The 24,243-nt window shown below is 39.2% G+C and overlaps 1 protein-coding gene across 2 annotated transcripts in view; it reads left to right on the plus strand.

Annotated features, from left to right (window-relative positions):
* The window catches only part of dmd (dystrophin), a 296,432-nt gene that overhangs the window by 60,693 nt on the left and 211,496 nt on the right, over positions 1–24,243 (plus strand). For both annotated transcript variants that reach the window (XM_085266347.1, XM_085266348.1), the window contains exon 2: positions 10,102–10,163. In XM_085266347.1, coding sequence (XP_085122473.1) covers positions 10,102–10,163 — 62 coding nt within the window. The remainder of the gene's footprint in view (positions 1–10,101; positions 10,164–24,243) is intronic.

Consider the following 24,243-nt stretch of genomic DNA (forward strand, 5'->3'; position numbering starts at 1 on the left):
CTTAGTTCTTTGTTGTGTCGTACTGTTTGTCTGAGTGATTGTCTGCTTTCTTTCATCACCATCCATTGACTTGCATTCCTAAACTTTAACAAATTCTTGACCTGAATGTTGATGTCCTGGTCCTTTGGAATTGTGGATTCAAGTCCACCTACATTAAATCTAAATCACATGAACTGACTGGCCCTTTTACTTTGGCTTTGCTATTTGATGACTACTGAGACATGTAAACAAAAACTGTAGTGGGGTGACAAGGGTGTCATGTTGCAGTTTAACCCTTTAAAGCCGGTCAGAGCGGCACGCTCTGTTTTACGTAACTATTTTTAAATCCCGGTAGCACTGCAACCACGTAAGCTAGCGCAATAATTTTTTTTGCATATGAAACCGGAGCAGTTGTACTTGCATCTTATGGCATCAGCTTGTCCTCGGTCACAGTTTCCTTCCACATAAATCTTTGCAAAAACTGCATAAAAAGCACTTGCAGCAACAAAAACATAATATTCCAGAAACACGCTTTGCCGATCCGATCAGCTGTTCCTAACACTTCCTACGTCCATCAGCGTGAACTTTCGCATGTCCGCCATGACCTGCCCGAAACTGGAAGTGACATCATTTTTGCGGAAATGTAGTTGTTTTTTTTTTACCATCAGGGCCTCATGAGCCTATACTGGTGTTTTTAAAAGTTATGTTTGACTTTATGACTTTCTGTGTCGTTTCTGGGATGCTTAGAACTCATATTGCACTGCTGGAAATAGTTTGTTTTGATGCATATGCTGCTATTTTGCAAATTTGCATTATAATATTTATTTTTGTTTTTCCTGCAGTATATAAAATTTGTGTAGTTCAAAAATAAAACTATGAAGACACTCAAAATAAATTTCCTGTGGTGGGAAACTATTTTGTGCAACTTTTTTGTATTTACAGTTTTGAGGGATAAGCCTAACTAACTTTCTCTAACTAGAAATATATGTTAAAAAACAAAAATGATTTTCAATTTTTTTTGTAGTTTATTGCACTTTTTTGCAATTTATGTAATTACGATGAACTTAATGCAGACATATTATATTACTACAAGATGTAAAAATATAATATGAGCTCTGGTGGACTTGGTTCTATGGTAGGTCTTAAAGGGTTAAAGATTGGCAGCCTTAAGTCAGTTCTGTGTTATAATTTGCATCTGCTTTTAACTGAGGAGAGAAAGGGTTGTGCCTAAAGAGTGTATAGTAAAGCACTGCCCATCTGGAAAGCCCCTTAGATCCCCCACAAGATAATTAGGAAATAGAGATGCGAATTTCTGAAACCAAACTGGTCCTTTGGCTTGTCCCTTGAAGAAATGGTTAGCAAGGGAAAGGTGGAAAATGAAAAGGAAACATTTAGGGGGGGGAACTTAAGGGAGTGAAGAGGCACGGGGAAAGATGAACTAAAAAGGAAAGGAGGAGGAGATAGGACAGATGGGAATGGAGGAAGTGACCCCCTTTCTTATTTTAGTAACCGTTTTCTTAACGACATTTTCTAATGCCTGCATCAGCACTCAGCACACACTGCTGAAGTATATTTCACTGAGAAGCGTTGTATGCATAGCATACAAGATAAACTTGAATTTGCTGATATATCCCATGTGTCAACTCAGGAGTTTGCAGCTTTGTTTTTACACTTAATAAATAGTTTGAAGTGTTCAACAAATCAAATCTGGATTTGACCAGTAGCTTATGTGTAGCTTATAAATATTTCCAAGCTTTTATCACAAAAGCAAGAAGCAATTTTTTTCTACTTGTAAATCTGAAATTGTGTTTTCAGTAAAGTGCTAATGAGAATAAGGTGATAGTTTTGAATGTGTCTGTAAATTAATTCAAGTTAACTGAAGCAACATTTCTCTTTAATGCTTGGAATTCTCTCTTAGGCTTCCTGACAAACAAAACGGCGTGAGGAGAGATTACCTTTTCCATAAAGGAAAGTAATTGCAAGAAAGTCTGCTTTTATGAAGACATAAATTGGTGTGAGAACGATGGGCAATAAGGGAGGGACACTTTGTAGAACCATAAAAGGCATTATGATGGAGAGATGGCCTCTGCAAAATGTCAACAGGAATGATCACGACACTGAAAGGAAAACTGTATACACACCATCGTCCTGTGTTCTCTTTTTTCCCCCATGAATCTTCTCCCTGGATGTTACCTCTGTGTTTGTGTCAGTCTCTCATGCATCAGTGTGTGCTTTCATATGTGCTTAATCCACATTTATAGTTAGGTTAATCCTTACCTGGAAAAGAGCACACTGGGTTAATCTGGAACATGTGGGAGCTGCGTCATTTGACACACACATAACACACGATGCACTGAAAGACACAAATGCAGGAAATGATGCAACGGCACAAAATGGCCTTAATATAGTTTTAAATATGTACACAGGTGTTTGTAAATACAACTAAAGACACTAAATTTAATTCCACTTTAGGAACAAATTTGTTTTTGCTTTTTAAACAGAAATATGACAATAACATGAGGAATAATTATTTTCTTATGTAATGCTGCAGTTAGCTACAAAACTGTCAGAGGTTATTTTAGTTATTTGGGCAGTAAGTGAGTTTGTCTGTACGACCAGTGCTTGATCACTAATGTTAGAAAGCAAGTAGCTAATCCCAGGAGGACAAACTATATGTATATATAATTTGCATATATTGTGTCTGCATAGTAGACATTTTTCCTTCAGCTTTGGATGACTGAAACAGAAGGTATTTCAGAATCCTAAACTGACACGAGAAAAATACTGTTGCCAACTCTAGAAGAGGACAGCTGCCTTTGTCATGAAAAACCCAAAAAGCAAAGTCAAGATGGATTTAAACAAACAAAAAGCAAACCTTTAACAAATCCAGGTGATGAAAGAAAGCAGACAATCACTCAGGCAAACAGTACGACACAACAAAGAACTAAGGAGATCTGAGGGCTTAAGTACATATGAGGTAATCAAGGACACAGACGCAGCTGGATAAAACAAGGCACAGGTGAACACAATCAATTAACGACCAAGCGGGAAGGCAAATCTGAACATAATGCACATGAGATGAGAGACTATCAAAATAAAACAGGAAGCCTAATACGCTGAGACAGGGACTAAAACACTTAAACTTGACAGACCAAAGTAAACACAAAGACAAAACTGACTAAACAGAAACAGTCTAAGCACAGAGAGCAGAGGAAAGGAAAAACCTGAGAACAAATAAAGCAACCAATGCAAAATAATATTCGCCTGAAAACTGCAAAAAAGAATCAAACAGAAGATATCAACAGAAGACTGACGGTCCAAAACTGAAAACCCTGGGTAAAAAACCCAGGATCATGACACCTTTAGAAAAAAATCTTATTTTAATTATTTTATGTTTTGAATTGCTTCCTTTTATAGTTTAAATCATCGTGTTACAAAATCTTTTTTTTTTCATTATCATTTTCTTTTTTACTGAAGCAAAAATTAACATAGTCCACATTTCCTGTTTTTTTTTTTTTTTTTTTTTTTTTTTTTTTTTTTTTTATCAATTTGTCTAAGAACTGGATGATCGATAACCTGAGACGAGATAATCCTCCAGTAGACTGACAAGACCAGTGCAAACATAACAGTGAGCAGAAGCAGTGGTATAATGCAGAGACATGTATCCAGTGTATTCTGTCAATTGAACAGCAGTTGGCTTGAATTTTGAGTAGAGGGATAAAATAGGAATACTCAGTTCAGCCTGTTGTTGCTTTAGCAGGTGCAATGGCTTTAGTTACTCCGGTCTGTTAATGGATTTGTAGCTGTGTGAGAATTTGAGTGTCAAATTGTTGAGTTGCGAAGTAGCAGCGAAATAAATATCGCTGCTCTCCAGTCACATTTTCTGTGTTGGCTCTGTTTGTCTGTCGGTGACACACACGCACACACACATCGCTTTGTGTTTCACACAGACGCAGTAAGACGTTACACCCTTTCCCACACAATCTTTATAGTCTCTCACACACTCGCACAGTAACATACGTTTTCATGAAGGGGTGTTTGATGTACAGTCTAACAGGGTTTCACTTCACTCATTTCTCTTTGTAATACACATTTTTATTCCTCCTGCTGTCTATTTATCATCATCTTTATTATCTATTTGGGGTTTTTTTTTGCATTCTGCCTATTTTTCCCTTCCTCATGTCCTCTTATAGGCATGGTAGATATCCCAGCTTTGTTTTTGCCTTCTTCCTGTTCTTGGTTGCTTGTATGGATTATTAGGGCCACGTTAAGAAAAAAAATAGTGTGGATTATTTTGAGATTGTACTTCAGAATTGGTTTTAGTTACAGCAGAAAAACACAGTGTGGTGATAAGTGTAAGGACATTGAAAAGATGGTGCAGAAAGCAGCATCTGGTCACAAGGAAAAAACACACAAACTTGGCTTGATTTGTGCAACATGAAATGGCCAGGAAGGGAGAGATGCAAGAATATGGATGATACAGCCTCTTATTAAGAGGATGCATGTTGTATCACAAGAGACGATAGGACAGCTAATCAGTTTGGTTCACGATCTCACCTGCACAGTTTGTAGAGCGTGTAGTAGCTGTGGAAGTTGTTTGGCTTGAAATGACAACTGAAATCTCCACATTTGTTTTTCTCAAAATAATATTTAAACTTTAATCTCAAAATTGCGAATTTAATATTAAAATGGACACTGATTTTATTCACTCCACAACTCTTTTGTAAACATGGTTATGTCTACTCTAATGAGTTTTCTTGATTGGAAATTCTTTGTTTTTAATATTTCAAATGCTTTTTTTATGGTTTTGCACTAAATGTTTATCTTTTGTCTTTTTCAACTAATGAATTTTGTGAGTCACATTGTAATGGAAAAGTCTGGCCCAAGGCTCTATTTTTGCATCCTATTGTAGGGTGGCAGTTGGAAGACATTTTTTAATAAAGGAGGGTAAAAGTCAAAAGTGTCTCTTTCCCTCTAGAGCTCAGGACATTTCCTGTCTGTCTTTGTCTTTTTTTCCACATGCCCTTTTCTTTTTCTTTTCATCCTTCCTCTCTCTCCTCCTGCTCCCTGCCTGCAGATGATTGGTATCAGTTCCACATTATGGAGCCTATAAATGTACTTTTTCCTGGAAAGCTACACACACACACACACACACACACACACACACACACACACACACACACACACACACACACACACACACACAGGCAGATGCAAAACACTTGCACACACAGATCCAAAATGCACTCTCAGTCTCACACATTGCAGACATAAATACACTCACAGGGTATAGCAGTGACTTGCCCCATCTGTGCTTTTTTTCTTGCTGAAGATAAAAATGCTGGATTATGTCTGTGGCAGCCTTTGAAAATTTAACACACGTGCACATTTCTACACATTTTGTACTGACACTTACTTTTATTGCGGAGGCTATTTTTGACATTGATGTGAACATAAGCTTGCAATCCTTTACTCTCACTTCCTAGTTATTGCCCCCTCTCATTCTTTTCTTCTGTTTTCCATTCTTCTCGTGTCATTGTGTCTTTCCCTCTCTGTCTTACTTCTCTTCATCAAGTCTTCCCCATCTGATCTCTCGGTAATGACCTGATCTGATTGGATTTGGTCTCATATTCCTTTCCCTGGCTAATAGCCATTACTGTTGCTAGGCAGCTGGGATCAAAACATTGGCAAACATGGCTGTTGCACAGGACCACTCCGACTGTAGAAACAGATCACTTATTTGCCTTGCCAGGTTTCTTTGCCATCACGCAGTTCAAGAAAAGCATTTTATTCTAATAAATGCAAGTTCAAGGCAGATATGGAAATGAGTTGATCATTATTTCATGTCAATGTGATCTTTGCTCTTTAGCTATGTTATGCTTCCAACTTATTATCTGTATTTAACACATTAGTGCTAAATATAGATAGCTATTTTATAATTACCATTTTCATATCAGTGCTGGGTGATTTATGTCTCAGGGACATGCTTGAAAATACAGTGTTATCGCTGGAACTCAAAAGCTTACTCTCAGAACACAAATACACTAGGAATGCTAGGAACTGAATTTACTACATCAAGGAGAACCAGGACACTAGAAAGACAAGAGGGTGTGGGAACCATGAGGGAGGCTGCCACAAAGAGCAAAGGGAGACAGGGAGATAATATATCCACATAAAATGACAAGGGAACAGGCAACAGGTGGGGAACATGGTTGAACAGAATTAAAGAAGTTAAACTGAAAATGACATACATGGGACAAGGACCTACCAAAGTAAAACAGGAAGTAGCTAAAACAGGGGCCTAAACTTAGGCTACGACCACACGTACACGGGTATTTTTGAAAACGGAGATTTTCCGTTTTCATTTTAAAAAATAATCCCGTCCACACGTAAAGGCAGAAATGAAGGAAAACGCTGCTATGAACATGCCAAAGCAACAGGTGGCGATATATTCCTAACCGGGCAGAAATGTTGGCCAATCAGAAGTCTAGAAGCCTCGGTGGGAAAGAGTAAACAAAGATGGCGCATGTGTAACTGTGTGTGTATATTTAAGCATTTAAACACTGCAGAGAGTACAATTAACAGTAATAGTATTGTAGAAATTCATTTCACCGAAAGAATAACGTGGCGCACAGTGTGATGTCAAAAAATGCACACACCTTTGACGCTGCGTTTTCTCAGTTTTCCTCGTCCACACATAAATGCAAAAACTGAGTTTTCGAAAATATCCACCCTGGCAGGCGTTTTTAGAAATCTCCGTTTTCAGTGACCGAAAACGCCGTTTACGTGTGGACGAAAGGTGCAAACGCATAGAAAAATCTGCGTTTTCAAAAATACCCGGGTACGTGTGGACATAGCCTTAGACATACAACTTGACAGAACTAAAAAGGGAACCCAGGCAACCACAGAGACAGGACACACAGACCACTCAGAAACAGGGACACGACTAGGGAGCCAAGACTGACTTCACAAGGAAATACAAAGGAAGGACAAAACACAGGGACGAGACAAAGGAAACAAGAAGGGAAATGAGTAGAAGACCTAGATGTGACAGGACTAAACAAAAAGGAAAAGAGCAACTGAAAGAGAGGAATAAAGCAAAGGTAACCAATACTAAGCAAACCAGGACTCTCATAATGTGACTATGGTAAAGAGTTATAGCTCTACGATAATAACTTGAGCTTGTGCAAGCTAAGTGATATAGAAGCACCCCTTGCCTGATGTTAAATTAATTTCCATTAAAATAGAAGGAGATTGCATTACCTGTGTAAGAAATTACAGCTTATTTATGGAAATATAGTATTTTTTCACCTTCACCTTCCATTCAGCTCAGTTGTTTTCACATATTTTGATGGGAAATTATTTTAGCACCACTGAGGGGAAACTTTAACACACTAAGTTGAGGTATTGTTTCAACCTGGGTCATATTATCCTAGACTCTCATCCTGCATCAGCCACGTCTACTCAAAGTTACACTCCAATAAAACAAAAGTTAAAGTGATGAATGGTAATCCAGCATGGCCCATCCATCAGTCCCACAGGAAGTCATTATTTTGCAATTTACAATTTTTATGAACTAATAACTTCACCTTGGGGGGGTTCAGCCATTTTTCTGTGTATGTTACATCAATAACTTGCAAATCTTCTGCCACTTTCTGAATCACTGTTTGGAGGAAGTTTTCACATTTCCTTGTGAATTTTCAAATTATGCTTCCACCACATGAATGCTTGTAAAATGGATCTTCTTAGTAAAGGAGGTCATCACACTGACATTCAAAACAAACACACTTTTTACCAGTTCATGCAAATGAATTGTGTATGGTATGCTTTTATTCCTATTTGCATCAAATTGGTTAAAAATGCATTTTAGGGTCATGTTATGATTAGTTAGATGAAGAAAGAATCCTTGTGTCACTTGTTAGATGTTATTCTGTTATCTCCCGGTTGCTGCTTTTATAAAGCAGTTACTGATTTACTACATTCGGTATTTTTTTATTTGATTTTTTACTTTATTCTTGGACTTAACCAATGAGAGACAAAAAGAATGTTTCCAGGTGTGTGTGTGTGTGTGTGTGTGTGTGTGTGTGTGTGTGTGTGTGTGTGTGTGTGTGTGTGCGTGTATTCTGTTATTGCCCACATCTTTACCTTTTTTTTGTTTGTTTGTTTGTTTTTTACCTCTGATTATTTCAAGCCTCATTAGTTTCATTTACTGGGATCTTAGCTGGTTTCCATTGCAATAACAATAACAGTTTCTTTCAAGGTAACTAGCTTAGAAACTGTTCAAAGTACAAAGTTTTGGATCCACTTGTATCCCTGTATGTCTAGTTTCACCAGACTCGACGGGCAAAACATCTGATTTGATGTTGCTGCTCAGTTTAATTAACTGTTACAGCCATTTTCCACATAGTCCTCTATTTTAAAGGTTCAAAATGAGTTGGACAAATAGAAAATAGTTTTTAAACGTTGCTGGTTGCTCTACTGGAGTGAGATCATGTGACTGACTTGGTAATTGAACATTTCTTTGCCTGGAGAAACTCTTGGGTTGTGTTTCTAGCATGCTTTGGGTCATTATCCCTCTGCACTGTGAAGCACTGTCCAATCACTTTTGCAGCACTGAGCAAAGTCTATAACCCTGCACGCTTTAGAATTCATTCTGCTATTTAAAGATGAAAGTACATATTTAGTGTGCAAGCATTTATGTTGGAAATTTGCTATTTGATTTTGAAAATGACCCAGGCACTTATTTCTCTTTTATATCCCCTGAAGCTGTCAACACAAACAGTAAAACCTTTGATTTGAACCACACAAACACACAGTGACAACAAAAACATAAACTTTATGCATAAGACTGCTGCTTTTAAACTGAAGGCTGGAACCAATCTAGTCTTTGGTCATCAGTGTCAAAATAATCCTCTGTCTTCTTTTTGTCTTTGTGTCCTTCAGCTGTCTTTTCATATTGTCTGCTCTGTTTTCTGCCTTTAATTGCCTTGTCTAAACTGTTTTCAATCTTTTTTCTCCTCGAGAGGCTTCATTTTAACTGTTCTCTCTTTCCCTACATCTTTCCTTTTTTATCACTTCTATGCATGATTTTCTCCACCGCTTTTTGTCACTTTTTCTAAATTAAGATGGAGCTATTAAGGCTGGATTCCCTTTAATGAGATGCAGTATGCAGAAGTAGCTGTGTTCATGAATCATAGGTGTGTGTGTGTGTGTGTGTGTGTGTGTGTGTGTGTGTGTGTGTGTGTGTGTGTGTGTGTGTGTGTGTGTACATGTAAATCAGTTCTAAATTAGGTTTAGTTTAAGAGGACTATTGGTCATGGCCTTTCTCTCCCAGTGTGCAGACTTATATGTGCATTTACACACAGTTATTGCACAAACACAAAGGTTGAAGCTGAAAGCAGAGGCAGTCCCTGGACCCCAGGTCTCATGGTGTCCTTAAAGGAAATTTAAAAATCATCTTATTAACGTACATTTAGGACAGATTTTTAAAAATCAGTGATTAATTTAAAGATTTAAAGATAATCTAACTGTGGACAGTCATGCAGTTGATTACAATTAAACATTAAATACAGATTTTTGAGGATAAATTCAGATGAATTTGTGCTCAGGAGCAGTGGTCTTCCTTTCTTGGGGCTGTCATCGTGTGAGTCAGTTTCCACATTATGCATGCTGCACACCACACGGCAGTTAAGCTTCAAATTTAAAAAAGGAAAATTCCAGTGGAATAACCCAGGTTTAAAGTCTTTAACAAGAATCTCACCAAGCCGTTTTACTCCAAGTGAGAAAGGCATGTGAAACCAAATCAAATATGTGGCTCATCGAGAAAAACATTTCCACAGAACTCAGGTTAACAGTGACCACCTTTGATGCTGTTGGCCAACAGGATGTGGTGGGAACAGTGCTGCTGCCGGCAAAAGACAAAGGAAGAGAAGATGGGAAAGGTGTGATCTGAGGCAGCAAGAGAGAAGAAAGGCAGGATTGTAGAATTGAAAACGACTGTCAGACAGTATCATGAGCGTGATGTTAGTTAGCAGTAAAAAAAGGAATTTTGGAGTAACGCAAACGGATTCTTTTCCTTTTCTTTTTCCTAACTCTGTCTTTTTATTTTTTTCACCCCGACAGATGAAAGAGAAGACGTTCAGAAGAAGACTTTCACAAAATGGGTAAACTCACAATTGGCTAAGGTAAGAGAGCTTCCTGCGTCTCTAACTTGCACCTGCACACCTTACACCCAGTGAGAAGTCATTTCATCAGTATTAAATAGTATCCATCTCTTGCAAGCATATCTTGGGTCTTTAGTAGGTTGAGCTCTGTGAATTCATCATCTTTTCTGTATTGACATTCTGGTTTCATATGTAAGGTTCCAACAACCCTGTGAATGAACCAGGATAGTGTTTTTCATAACTGGCAACATTATATCCAGTTTGATCTATGATAACATTTACATATGGATATGAATACATATAGATATGATGATAAAGAAGCTTTAGAACCATGTTGCATTAATCAGTTATTCTCCAGATGAGCTTTTCTGTGGTGAGTCATTTAAGCTGACTTTGGAGATCATGATTACATTCATACCAAATAACATTTATGGTTTCACAGATAAAGAAATGTCAGAATCTCAGCTAAAAGCTCACCATTTCCAGGACCACTAAACACCACTAGAACAACAAAAAATTAAAGAGCAGGTAAAAAGATTCTGCAAAAAGATGTAAACACAAAGTCTGAATTTCCCCCATTCACCCAATGACGCACACAAACAATGTCTCTGCTGAAAGCACAGATCTCTGTAGAGTTATATCTACTAAAAGATCTATCATCTAATAAAACCTCCCACACTTGTAAAAAGTCTCACAAGTGTTAGCTTTACTTTGATACCAACATAGATTTAAACAGGGTTTGTAATTGTAGAGAAATAATAAATTCATTTTGGTCATGTCTCAACCTCAAAAGGCTCCTAGTGTTACAAAGGTTATGAAGAGAGGTCATGATCCATTAGCACCTGCATAGCTCCAGGAAAGAGCACTACAGATGTAATATTTGCTTTGTGTTCTGTCCAGACAAGCATGGCAAGCAGAGCAGTGCTTGCTGAGTCAAATCTAAAAATAGACAGAAATTAAAACATACCAAATTGGATGCTATCTCTCTCCTTTAATCTCGAATAGCTTAAACTTAAAATAAAGGAGAAAGCCAAATTTCTCCTTTTAGCTCAAACTACATAAACAAAAAGCTTCTCACCTGATTTGATCTTTCACTTAAATTACTATCATGCTGTGGCTGCAATTGGCTATTGTTGCTGAAGCACACTATCCCTTTGTTCCCGTTTGAAACTGCTGCGTGTCTTTGTTTCATGGGCAAGCCGACCTTTTTAGTTTGATCGTGGGCATCAGATGTGATGGGAGAGGTCTTTAGTACCTGGTAGACCGGGAATGATATGGCCCCAAAGGGCACTCCTGGATTCCAAAGTCTGCCGTCTTATACTAATTCATTGGACTTTCACCATAAAATACTTTTAAAAAGTGGGTAGGTCACTCTGTATAGAGATAATGATTGAGTGGAAACAGTGGATTTGTCTGCATTATAGCCCTGGGCCTTACTAACTGGAAAACACTTTGCTTTAAACATTGTTCCGACTTTGTGAGTGCATTTGAGGTTGCTGTTCTTGATGCTGAGTTTTTTTTACCTCCCCAAAAAATATTATATACACATTTACATTTACAGGATGTAGCTGCACTGTTGTTGTGAGCACTGATACTTACCATAAAAAATGTGATCTCATTAACAGAACTTGGCAACAGTTGGTTCAATAATTAATTAACCAATATTTGGGGGTAATATTGGGGTTGTTGGCGACAGTGGGAAGGAAAAACTCTCTTTTAACAGGAAGAAACCTCGGCAGAACCAGACAATCATCCCTATATTGTAGAAAGTAAAGATGTAGTTTCCTGGTTTTATTAATTTTGAGAATTCTTCACACTTCACACCCAGAAGGTTCTGGGTTTGAAACCAACATCCTGGTGGGGGTCTTTCTGTATGGCTTCTGCATGGTCTCCCTGTTCCTGCATAGGTTATTTCCATGTATTCCAGCTTCCGCTCATGGTTCTGTGTCAAACCTTGTTGGAATAAGATTAAGATGCCACATTTGATTCATTCCTGTCATGGGCCCAGAGGGATAAACCATGGTTTTAAAGTTGAAGTGTTAATTCAAAGTAAACCTTAATTGCTTTTCTTCCTGTGCTTCTCAACTTTTTGCCATTACCCATAACTACCACAGTTATGTGGAATATGCTCTGCACTACATTATATTGAACTTTTTTCACTATTTAGATACAGCTTTACTTTTTTAAGAAATCAAGCTTTTTCCTGTGAGTTCCCAGGCCGGTAGGGAGGTCATTGTGAACCCAATGTAAAAGTTTTTGTATGTTAGCTACCCAATAGTAGTGTCTAAAATTGGGCAGACCAAGACCACCATCATTTTTAGAGGACTGAAGAACAGACTTACAAACTCTAGCTTGTTTCCCTCCCCATATGAAATGTGACAGGATTTTTTCTAACTTGTCGAAGAATGCTTTAGTAAGAAGAATGGGGACATGTTGAAAAAGATGCAATAATTTGGGGAGGACATTCATCTTTGTCAGATTAACTCTTCCTGCCACTGACAATGGTAGTGAAGTCCGATGGTCACAGTCTTTCTCGTTGTCTAGTAGGGATAGCAAATTCTCCCTCATCATTTTAGGTATAGAAGAAGAAATAAAATTAAAAAGCGATATTTAAATCAGTTTCTGTACACTTAAAGGGTACTATTGAGTGGGGAAGAGCTCGGGCCAGGGAGTTGAGGGGTTGCATCTCGCTTTTTTGATAATTGAGCTTATACCCTGACAGTGTACCATATTGGTCCAGTATGTTAAAAAGCACCGGGAATGAGTTTAGAGGGTCAGAAATGTACAAGAGCAAGTCGTCTGCATAAAGTGAGAGTTTGTGGGTCACACCGAACCTCGTAATGCCTTTAAATATACCCTCTGAACGCAGCCATATTGCGAGAGGCTTAATAGCAATGGCGATTAAGAGGGGTGAGAGAGGGCACCCTTGCTTAGTCCCCCTCTCAAGTGGAAAAGGCGAAGACAAGTTGTTGTTAGCATGAATACAGGTGGATGGCGAGGAATATTGTAACTTAACCCAGAGAATAAAGTCAACCGCCAAGCCAAACCTATCCATCACCTCATAGACTAAGCTCCACTCGAAGCGGTCGAAAGCTTTCTCCACGTCGAGAGATACCACAACCACTGGAACTGAATTGCACGACGTATGGATAATATTCAAAAGAGGTGTCTTGAATTGTCATATGAGTGCCTGAGGTGGAGAGCTTGAAGTGTACAGATCGCAATAGAAACGAACAAATACTTCATTAATTCCCTCTGGGTCCGATATTATGTCGCCAGTAGCAGACTTGACCTTGCATGGGCTTGATAGGCCAGAAGTTTCCCTGCCTTATCATCGAATTCAAAAAAGCGTGGCTTTGTCTTAATTAATTGAACAATACCCACATAGCAGGCAGGTCTGACCCAGATCTGGTGTCATGCCGGCACTGCTGGCTGACTTCTGGCATAGTTAGTGATTTGTCATCCAGATATGGGCCAGGCCTGGCATAGATGGCACAGTTTATGTGATGGCATGATACATCTGGCCTGATTGTGGTTTGCTTTATGTGGCCCAGGCTCATAGAAAATAGGTCTGGACTGGATCCGTCATCAAGCTGACACTTCATGTCAACCAGATGTGGGCCAGGTCTGGCAATGAGGCACTATTTATGTTCCTATTTTAGTTAGAAGACCCAAATGCCATGTTGCAATACTATACTGCTATGGTAGCCAACGTTTCAAATGTAGGTTTGACAGGTTTGTGAGTGTACACTTTATCCAAAACCTAGTGAGAGTTTGCTCATGTCTACCACCGTGTGGCTGTAGCTCAGGAGGTAGAGCGGGTCACCTACTGATCGGAAGGATAGTGGTTCGATTCCTGGCTCCTCCAGTCTGCATGGTATGAATGTAGTTAGGAAGCACTCAGTTTAGTGAAAGTGTGTGTATGTGGCATGTTGTATAGAGCACTTTGAGTAATCGGGAGAGTAGAAAAGCGCCACGTAAGAAGCAGTCCATTCACTGTCAGAACAGAGTTCTGTCATGCTGTTTTTGCACTATTATGTTCCGGCACGTTGTTATTACATGGTTTGATTAAGGTACACATTAGGCTGACATCTGTGGCCAGAGCTGAAACTGTCCTGGGCCAGCACAGCACCACCAGTGTGAATGCAACTGGTCCATGTGTGGGCAATCTCTGGCAAACCAGATCTGGGCTACCAAAGGGCCGTCATTCTTTCCGGTATGTGGGCCATGTGTAAGCACATTGTGTGGGCCAGATCCGGGCCATACCAATTTTGCCATGTGGTAGCTGTTGCGGTGGTGGTTAAATTGAGACTGGCTTGAAGTTTCAAAGGTTCTGTATATAAGCCACTTGAGTTCATTGAGTAAAGACAGACACATAATACGATACAATTGTTTCTTCTCCTTGTTAAATGACATAGAATTTAATCAGTATAATCTACATGTACTCTACGCACAAAAAGCTAAATTAAGGTGTTCAACACTTTGGTTAGCACAAAATTATATCTGCTAGTTCCATGCAAGAGGCAGTCATATTCCCAAAAATGTTTAAACACTGTATAGTTATTGTTTAAAGAAATAATACAAGCACCAGCTTAAGCTAAAGAATGTAAGTAGGTGGGTCTGGATACTCCAGATTAGAGCAGGGCAATATGACCAAAAATATTTATCACGATATACATTTGAAAATTTGCAATAACGATATAACTGACAATATAATTGACACTATACAAAATACTTTACAACTCCCCAACTTTATTAGTGCAAAAAAAAAAAAATCAATGTATTTTCACTTAAACAAGCAGCTGTTTTTTTATGTGCATTAAAGTTATATAAAAATTCCTCGCTGACAGTTTAACCAAAAGGCGTTTCCAGTGGAAACTGGCCGACATATCCTCAGCACAACCATGTATAACATCCACAAAACTTAAAAAGAGGTTATACACACACAATACGGTAATATTATGTTGAAGCACAGCACGTATCACTCCGCGAGGCTCCTGACTACGATAGCCGTAATGCTCCGACAATCTATCAAGCGGTGCGGCTTCGTAGCTTAGCAAAGTCGTACTGAAACATTTGACAGATTTTCGAGCGCCGTGCACATAAAATTGTTTTGAGGTCAGTAAACACAACTCATATATATATTCATTATAAGGCACACAATTCATACATAAGGCACACGGGATTATAAGGGGCACTGTGGATTTTCAGAAAAATCAAAGGATTGATTTTAAGTGTGCCGTGTTTTCCAAAAAACACGGTAATAACGACGGCCCGCTAGCATGCTCTACCAAAAATAGTGCTTTGTTGTGTATCTGACGGACGAAAGCTAAACCAGTTCCACACCACTGAAGCTGCAGCAGTTTTACAAACCAGTTCTCGTTTCATCCGTTTCATTTAACGATCCGCTTTCGCCCTTCTCATTCTCCGTTGCCGCCATGCTTTTTCCGCCATGTGCCTATGAAAACAAAGGCACTGCGCGCGTGCGTTTTACCCATATTCTATCGCGATATTTCATTTTCTTATCGTTGCCCAACATTATACTGGTATTACCGTGAACGGTATGATATGGCCCAGCCCTACTCCAGATTCTTACTAGTGTCCATTGACATTAATGAGAGATTAAATGGTGATTCTACAGTGACTGTAGGTGTGAATGTGAGCAAAAATAATTCTGTATGTATGTGGACAGATAAACCAACCATCCAACCAGCTCATTAACTCATCATTTTCACATCTTCATTTCATATGACAGCAGAATAGGTATAACTTTAGTCAGCAACCAACCACTGGTCGCTGCTTACCTCAGTAATGGAGTTAATAACTGAGATAGAGATAAGAGACATGGAGAAAACACCAACTAGACAAATGCAGTTTTAAAACAAGCCCAAAAACAGCATTTTTTTGATGACTTTATAGACAAAATACATGCAAAGGGATTGGCAACTTTATCTGCTGTGTGCACAGGTAGCTGCTGCCACGCACAACTGTCTCCCCATCTAATTCTGTTATGAATTGAGATATAGGTAAAGTCACAGAAACTGGACTTCAGATGTGGTTAAAAGTAGTCCCTTGGATGAAAGTTTTGTGGATTATGCCTACCCCACCCTCACAATTGCATTTTGTTGTATGAGCACAAATTTTAGGAAGCAGGTTTGTTGTATTTTTAAGAGGTGTTGTTGGTGTGTTGTTGGCATGGTGAAGGAGATTTTGTGAATGTACTATGTATGCATGTTGGTGTGACAGTGTGAGTAAAGCTGTCAGAACCAATTCTAATCTTAGCCAAATGATTTAAAAATAGATCTCTTCTCTTCTCTTCTCTTCGATCTTATTTAATGGAGATAAAGAGATCTATTAAATAAGATCTGTAGAAGTAATAGAGCTTGAATTGAAATGTTATTTGTAATTAAACATGTCCTAATACTTTAATTACGCAAAACGAAAAGAAAACCATTCTATGTCCAGGTTAAGAGTGGTTGAGCGGTACCAGCTAGATGTAGATGTAGTGTCCTTGTATCTCCTCAGCTTGCTGCTGTATGTTGGGTTTTTTTACCTGTGGATGACACTGTTGATTGTCTGCACCTTTGGGTCTGAAAACAGGTCTTGTCATTTGTGCTCATGTGCCAAACAAAGTTCAGAGTACCCAGCCTTCGTGGAGTCACTCGTGAGATGCTTGAGGGTGCTCAATCTGAGGACTCTGTCGTGCTACTGGAAGACTTAAATACTGGCCTGGGCAATGACAGTGAGGCCTGCTGGGGAGTAATCAGAAGGAATGGCCTGCTTGATCTAAACCTGAGATGGTGTTCTGGTATTGGACTTCGGTGCAAAACACAGTTTGTCTATAATAAACACCATGTTCAAATATAAGGGCCTCCATGAGCTGTGGATAAGCCGTGGAACCAGGACACCATAGGCTGGCAGAGGGCCTGGTCCTCAAAATCTTCAACTTCAGCAAAACATCAACAACATTCCGAGGAAGGCTGGGGACGCTGACCCCAAATGCACCTTGTTCCTCACCTCGATTGCAGAGGCCACTGCATGGAGCTGTAGCTGCAGGATGGTTGGTGGCTGTCATGGTGGGATCTCCTTCCCCCCTTTAATTTTCTCTTCCTTTCCGTTCTTCCTTTATTCTCTTAAAGTTTACATTGGTCTACATTTCCTGTTTTTCTCTCTCTTCTCTTCTTGCCCTTTTCTTCCCTTTTTGCTCTCCTCTCTTTCCATTTTTTCTACCTGTCCTACATTTCGTTTACACGCCTTTCTTCTTGTTTCTTCATTTTCTTCCCCTTTTCCTTCACCTCTCCCTTCCCATCCTGTTCTTTCCTTCGTATCCTTTTTTGTTCATCCATCCTCTCTTCACATTGAAATGGGAGAATATTTGTATGTAGGGGGCAAGGAAAAGTACATGTGGTTACCAAAGCATAATTAGCACCACTTCCTAGATAGATCAGTCTCTCTCTGTCTGTCATTCCCATATGGAAAAGATATTTATAAGTCTTATGAAGTTTGTATCTGTCTTGTGTGAAACTTGTATGAAAAGCATACAAGAGTGAAAACAGATATAAGATCCCTTGAAAAAATTATATAAATGAAACTTGTATGTTTTGGATACTTACTAAAACAATATATCAAAGTAATGAGAAAGTGGCCACTTTCATGAGTAAATCATATAAGCCTTATATGATCACTATATCAAGTAGGCCACATCTTATGCAAGTCTTTCATAATTATTTTCTATTTCTTTTCCATGTGGGTACACACACACACACACACACACACACACACACACACACACACACACACACACACACATTCTAATAGTTACTGAGTAGTGAGACAGTAGGTGGAGCAAACTAGATTACAGGAGGAGAAATTAGAGAAAACCAGGAAAGAGAGTATTGCAAAGAGATTTGGTACGAATAGAAAGAACTGGCAGTGAAGCACTATCATGTCTGATTTAAGTGTGATTTGCTGCTAAGCAAACCATAAAAAGAAGCACTGCATGAATATGAGGATCAGTCACCAACAGGAAACTGAATAGTTTTTTTTATACTTTCTTGTTTGCACCATATCTGTAAATTACTTCATATGCATTTACTCTTCTGATGCTTCCATTTCAAATTCAAATTTTATTTGTAACATACACAGTCATACACAGTACAATATGCAGTAAAATGCTTAGACAGCTGCTCGTGAGCTAAAATAAAAGACTATGAATAGGATAGAAAATAAATATGAAAATTAAAATAAAGGGTAAATTTAACTAGGAAAGAATAGAATAAAATATAAAAATTAAAGTTAAAAATAAAATAACTGTACAACAAAATACACAATATAGAAAATATATAAGAATATATGAAGAAATATAGAACAATAAGAACAATATATAAAAATATAGGACAATAAGAGCAGCTGTACGTGTAATAAATGGTAATGAAAGAAATGTAATGTCCAGGGTTGTGCAATCCACATATTTAAGTGTCCTGTGCAGTGCAAATATGACTAAAAGTGATTTATTTAAGTGACTTGTGATAGAGTGATTTGATTGGATGACCACGCAGTAGTTGTAGTTGTGCAGTGGCCACTAGTGTAAACAAATGTCCAGAAAGTCCAGTGTGTGTGTAAGAACTGTATGTGTGGGTCAGTACTGTGTGGTGGTGTGATTGAGAGACCGTATCGCCTGCGGGAAGAAGCTCCTCCTCAGTCTCTCTGTGTTGGTCTTCAGGGAGCGGAATCGCTTTCCTGACCTCAGCAGAGAGAACAGTCTGTTGTTGGGATGGCTGAGGTCCTTCACCATCTTCCTGGCCTTGGTCCAGCACCGCCTGCTGTAGATTGAGTGCAGGTCAGGGAGCTCGGAGCGGATGGTGCGCTCAGCTGACCGCACAACCCTCTGTAGAGCTCGTCTGTCCTGCATGGTGCTGTTCCCGAACCAGGTTAAGATGTTTCCCGTCAGGATGCTCTCTATGGTGCACGAGTAAAAGTTCCTGAGCACCTTGGAGGGCAGTTGGAAGTCTCTCAAGCGTCTGAGGTGGTAGAGACGCTGTCGGGCCTTTTTCACCACGGTGTTGATGTGACAGGACCATGACAGGTCCTGCGTGATGTGAACTCTGAGGTATTTGAAGCTGTCCACTCTCTCCACTGGGCACTCGTTGATGACGGGGGTCTGGTAGTTCCTCTCCATTTTTAGCAATGACAATTTATTTATTTATATCTCCATTTACGGGGTGGCTGTAGCTCAGGTGGCAGAGCAGGTCAGCCACTAATCAGAAGGTCGGTGGTTCGATCCCAGGCTGCCTCCTGGCTGCATGCCAAATATCCTTGGGCAAGATACTAACCCCGTGTTTGCCTACTGGTGGTGGTCAGAGGGCCCGGTGGCGCCTGTGTCCGGCAGCCTCGCCTCTGTCAGTGCGCCCCAGGGCAGCTGTGGCTACAATGTAGCTTGCCATCGCCAGTGTGTGAATGTGTGTGTGAATGGGTGAATGACTGAATGTAGTGTAAAGCGCTTTGGGGTCCTATGGACTAGAAAAGCGCTATACAAATGCAGGCCATTTACCATTAGTTGTTTATTATATAAGCATGGGAAGTGGGCAGGACCTGAGATCAACTTTTCTCAATGTGTAGTGACTACCAATAAGAATGATGAATACTATTTATTTACATATAGTAGTAAGTACTTTAGAAGGTCTCCTAGACAACCCAAGCTGGAAAGCCAGCTTATAGACACGTGGCCTTATACTCCTGGGACTGGTAATTTGTCTGAGTCAGAGCTAACTAGAAGGAGAAAATGTGTCACAGATCAACTTACTCCATCCATCCATCTTCTTCCACTTATCCAGTTCAAGGTCACAGTACTCCATCCCAGGAACTGTGAGTGAAAGCCAAGGTACATCCTTGACAGGTGACCAGTCTGTCACAGGGCTGACAAACAGCTCCGGCTAATGGGTGAATAAGGCAAGTTGTATAAAGTGCTTTGAGTGCTCTGGTAAAGTTGAAAAGCCCTATAAAAAACTAATCCATTGTCATTTAACATGTATTTATTTATCTATCTATCTACAGCTCATCCCAATAATTGAGTTAGGGGTGTTGGTGCACTGATTGACAGCTATCCCTGTCACAGTCTGTGAGACGTGATCCAGTCCTTGGAGTTGATGTGGAGTGGATCTCTTTACTCTCTATGTGCTGCTGTAGCCTTTTGAAGCACTTTCTTAGCTGACTTATTTTGTGGCTTGCTATGAGGTAAAGCTTTATGAATGGTAGGGAGTGCATGCATAAAAAATAATAATAATAATATAAATTGATTTACATTAGAAATGCATAATTAATCACATACATCTATCAATAATTCTGTGATTGTGATAAAAATTGGAATTGAATAAATGCTACATTTAAAACATAATTGATTCATAAAATGTATCAAATGTTTAAAATATGAATAAATAGTATTTAAAAACACAATACAGGTTATGAATGCAGCTTGCTAAGATTAGCTTATAAATTAACGCATCAAATTGAAGCATCAACATCCTGTTTGCAAAACTAATTGGTGTCTACAGTGGCTACATCCACGTTTATACTGTATATGTCAAATTTTTATAAAAATGTTTTAAGAAAATGACCTTTATCATGTATTTTAATTATAAAAGAAGACTGAGTGGGGCCCATGAGATTGTTTTTTAAGTGGGCCACAGTACTTTGGGATGGCTGGTTTATAACAAGGTAGTAAGACCTGCTATAGTTTGTGGTTTTCATTGGACTGAGTAGAACAGATAAGATTATGAGTGTATCAGAAAAATATAGAAATATTTGTTGAAATATTTTGGACACAAAGATAGATAGGAAAGATTGAAATAGTTTGGATTGAATAGGAAGTATAGGGGACATACAAGACAAAGTAGACTATGCAGACTAGTTGGTGAGAGAGGAGGATGCAGGGATAGGGTGAGACAGAGGCTTCTGATCCAATGTGGAAAGAAGAAGTGAGTATATGCTTCATGGTTTTCATTGACAGTATTTCTTGGCATAGCCAGGTGTTGGAAGGCTTCCACTTTGGTGGCCTCAGATTCTTCTTCTGCAGATGATCTGGTTCTGTTGGCTTCATTAGGTGGTGACTTCTAGCAGCCAGTTGTGAAGGGGCACAAAGAAGAATCAGCACCTTCAAGTCAGAGACCATGGTCCTCTGTCAAAAAAGGTGGAGTGCCTACTTTGGGTCAGGGACAAGTTACTACCCCAGGTGGAGAAGTTCAGGTGCTTTGGGGTCTAGTTTATGAGTCAGGAGAGAAGAGAACAGGAGACTAACAGACAAATTGGGCGATGATTGCATTGAGTCAGATGCTGCATCGGTCCGTTGTGGTAAAAAGGGAGAGATGACAACGAAAGCGAAGCAAACCGAAGTGGTGCTGTCCAAGTCAAGTGCTTGACACTCTTTCCTGGATGTCTTCCAGTGTGATGGTTCCTGGATCCTATTCAGGGAGGCTGCGGGGGTCTGCTCTTAGATCCCCTAGCAACTGAACATTATTGTTATGTGTTGCATCCTTCTCCCATATGCTCTTCCTGTTCTGCTGTAATCTACCCTAATTCCATTGTTACAGATTTATGGTGTTCTTTGCTAATTTGTTATAAATGTAGTATAATAATGTATTTATAATGATAAAAATATTATGCTGTTACAGTGTAGTTGGATTTTTGACAATATTGTCAAAAAAATAAATGAATAAATAAATAAATAAATAGACCTTTGGGTAATAGACTTCTTGGGGTAATGTGAAGGGCAGCCTGTTCTACATCTGCTGACAAATAGGTGTGAATTCACAGGCTGCTTCTACACCATATTCTGGCCTGATTTGTTTTATCATATCTCTTTTTATCTTCTTCAACACAAGCTGCGGTTTGCATTCATAAAAACACGAGCACTGACACAAAGCCAGGGAGGAACAGACAGTCATGTCCCACAGCATATTTCCCACACCATGTCCCACGTGCATAAGTGGTGGGTGGAGGTCAGATCTGATCATATCACACACACAAATGCGTTTTCATCTTCAGTAAACACTGATAGCAATGACCTCTACAGGAATGTGAGCAGAATGCTAAACATTGCTGACTCGTTCCTCTTGTGTGTGGATGTAGTCGCTTCAAAATCAGACTTTGCAGACACAGAAAGATGATTCTCTCATTCTGTGCCCTCCACACTAAGGACAGCTTGACTTATCTCACCTTTGAATGGAAATACTGGGTTAAAATTTAATTTGAATTAAGCATATATGAAGTTATAATTTTTTATCTATGACACTTAATCTACAGGGTGGGCCATTTATATGGATACACCGTAATAACATGGGAATGGTTGGTGATATTAAATCCTGTTTGTGGCACATTAGTATATGTGAGGGGGCAAACTCCTCAAGATGGGTGGTGACCATGGTGGCCATTTAGAAGTCGGCCATCTTGGATACAACTGTTTTTCCAATAGGAAGAGGACCATGTGACACATCAAACTTATTGGTAATGTCACAAGAAAAACAATGGTGTGCTTGGTTTCAACGTAACTTTATTGAAACCAAGCACACCATTGTTTTTCTTGTGACATTACCAATAAGTTTGATGTGTCACATGACGCTCTTCCTGTTGGAAAAACAAAAGTTGTATCCAAGATGGCCGACTTCTAAATGGTCACCATGGTCACCACCGAACTTGAGGAGTTTGCCCCCTCACATATACTAATGTGCCACAAACAGGACTTTAATATCACCAACCATTCCCATGTTATTACGGTGTATCCATATAAATGGCCCACCCCGTATATAATAGTTGTAAAAAAAACAATGGATCCCCATTTGTTCTGCACAATTGTGAAAAGTTTATAAAACAGTCCATTTATTCCAGTAAGGACCAGAGGTTAGGGTACTACGCTTGACCCAAAACCTGGTTCAAACCCTCTTCTCCATCCAAATTTGTCTTTCTGCCTATATTCTTTTATTCTACCTGGTGCAATTGTATGTTCCAGTAAAATTACATTATTGATCAATGGGCAGGGCTAAAGACTTTATATTTTCTAGCTTTCAGTATTAAAACAACGCCTGTAAAAAAAAAAAAAAAAAAAAAAAAAGATTTCCCCTCTAGAATTAGTAAAGTGTTTTGAATCTAATGTTGTGGATCATAGTTACATACAACACAAAGTTATAAGGAGTGAATACCTTTTCTAATGTGTTTCCCACATTTGTTCCTAGTATCTGTGGTAGTACCATCCAGTGAACAAGAGAAACTTCCTGATGTCAGATGTTAAATTTTACATGTCCAAAAATAATGTGCGGGGAGAGGGAATTCTTTCCTATGTTTACATTTGTTTTACTATTTAAAACTAGGTCTTTGGCGGTGAAAGAAGGGTCGGTGAATTGAGGTGCAGCAGAGTGCAGGCTGAGCAGGTGAAACAGAAAGGAGTAAAGGAGCACAAGGACTGTAGCTTGGAAGGCAGTAAAGGGTGGGTAAGCAGGAAGGTGTTTGGTCATAAAGTTGTTAGAGTTTGGTGAAAGGTGAAGAAGAAGTAGAGACACATGGGAACACAGCTATAGCAAATTAGACATAATGAGACTAGGGGAAGCAAAACTGAATGCAATGCACACGAGACAAGGACTCTCAAAATAAGACAGGAAACATGCAACCCAGATTCAAGACACACAAACTAGATGCTGGAAGAAAATACAAACACATGAGACACAGACAAGACAAAGAACTAAATTATAATCACATATAAATCCAGACACAAATCAAGAATCCATTTCTCAAAACACGATACAATAAAGACTAAAAAGTCCAAAAAACAGAGAACACTGGGAAACACACCCAGGGAAGTGTGATGAATGTGTCACTCTGCTTGCTCATCAGCTGATGAGCAAGCAGAGTGACACTCGAGGGACAGTCTGAGGAGGGAGCCATACGGTTAGTGTAGTAACGGTGACAAATAACTAAGCAGACTAGAAAGTTGGTCTCAAAGTGTGTGAGCTATTGTGAAACAACTGTTACATCATCGGTTATAGACATGTACAAGCATGTAAAAACGTCGGTGTCTAAAATCTAGTAAATACGCAGATGAGTAATTTTTAGTATC

The sequence above is a fragment of the Mchenga conophoros genome, linkage group LG23 (assembly GCF_057382185.1).
Source record: "Mchenga conophoros isolate Kocher_MC1m ecotype Shallow Benthic linkage group LG23, M_conophoros_male_GT1.1, whole genome shotgun sequence".
NCBI classification, from domain to species: domain Eukaryota; kingdom Metazoa; phylum Chordata; class Actinopteri; order Cichliformes; family Cichlidae; genus Mchenga; species Mchenga conophoros.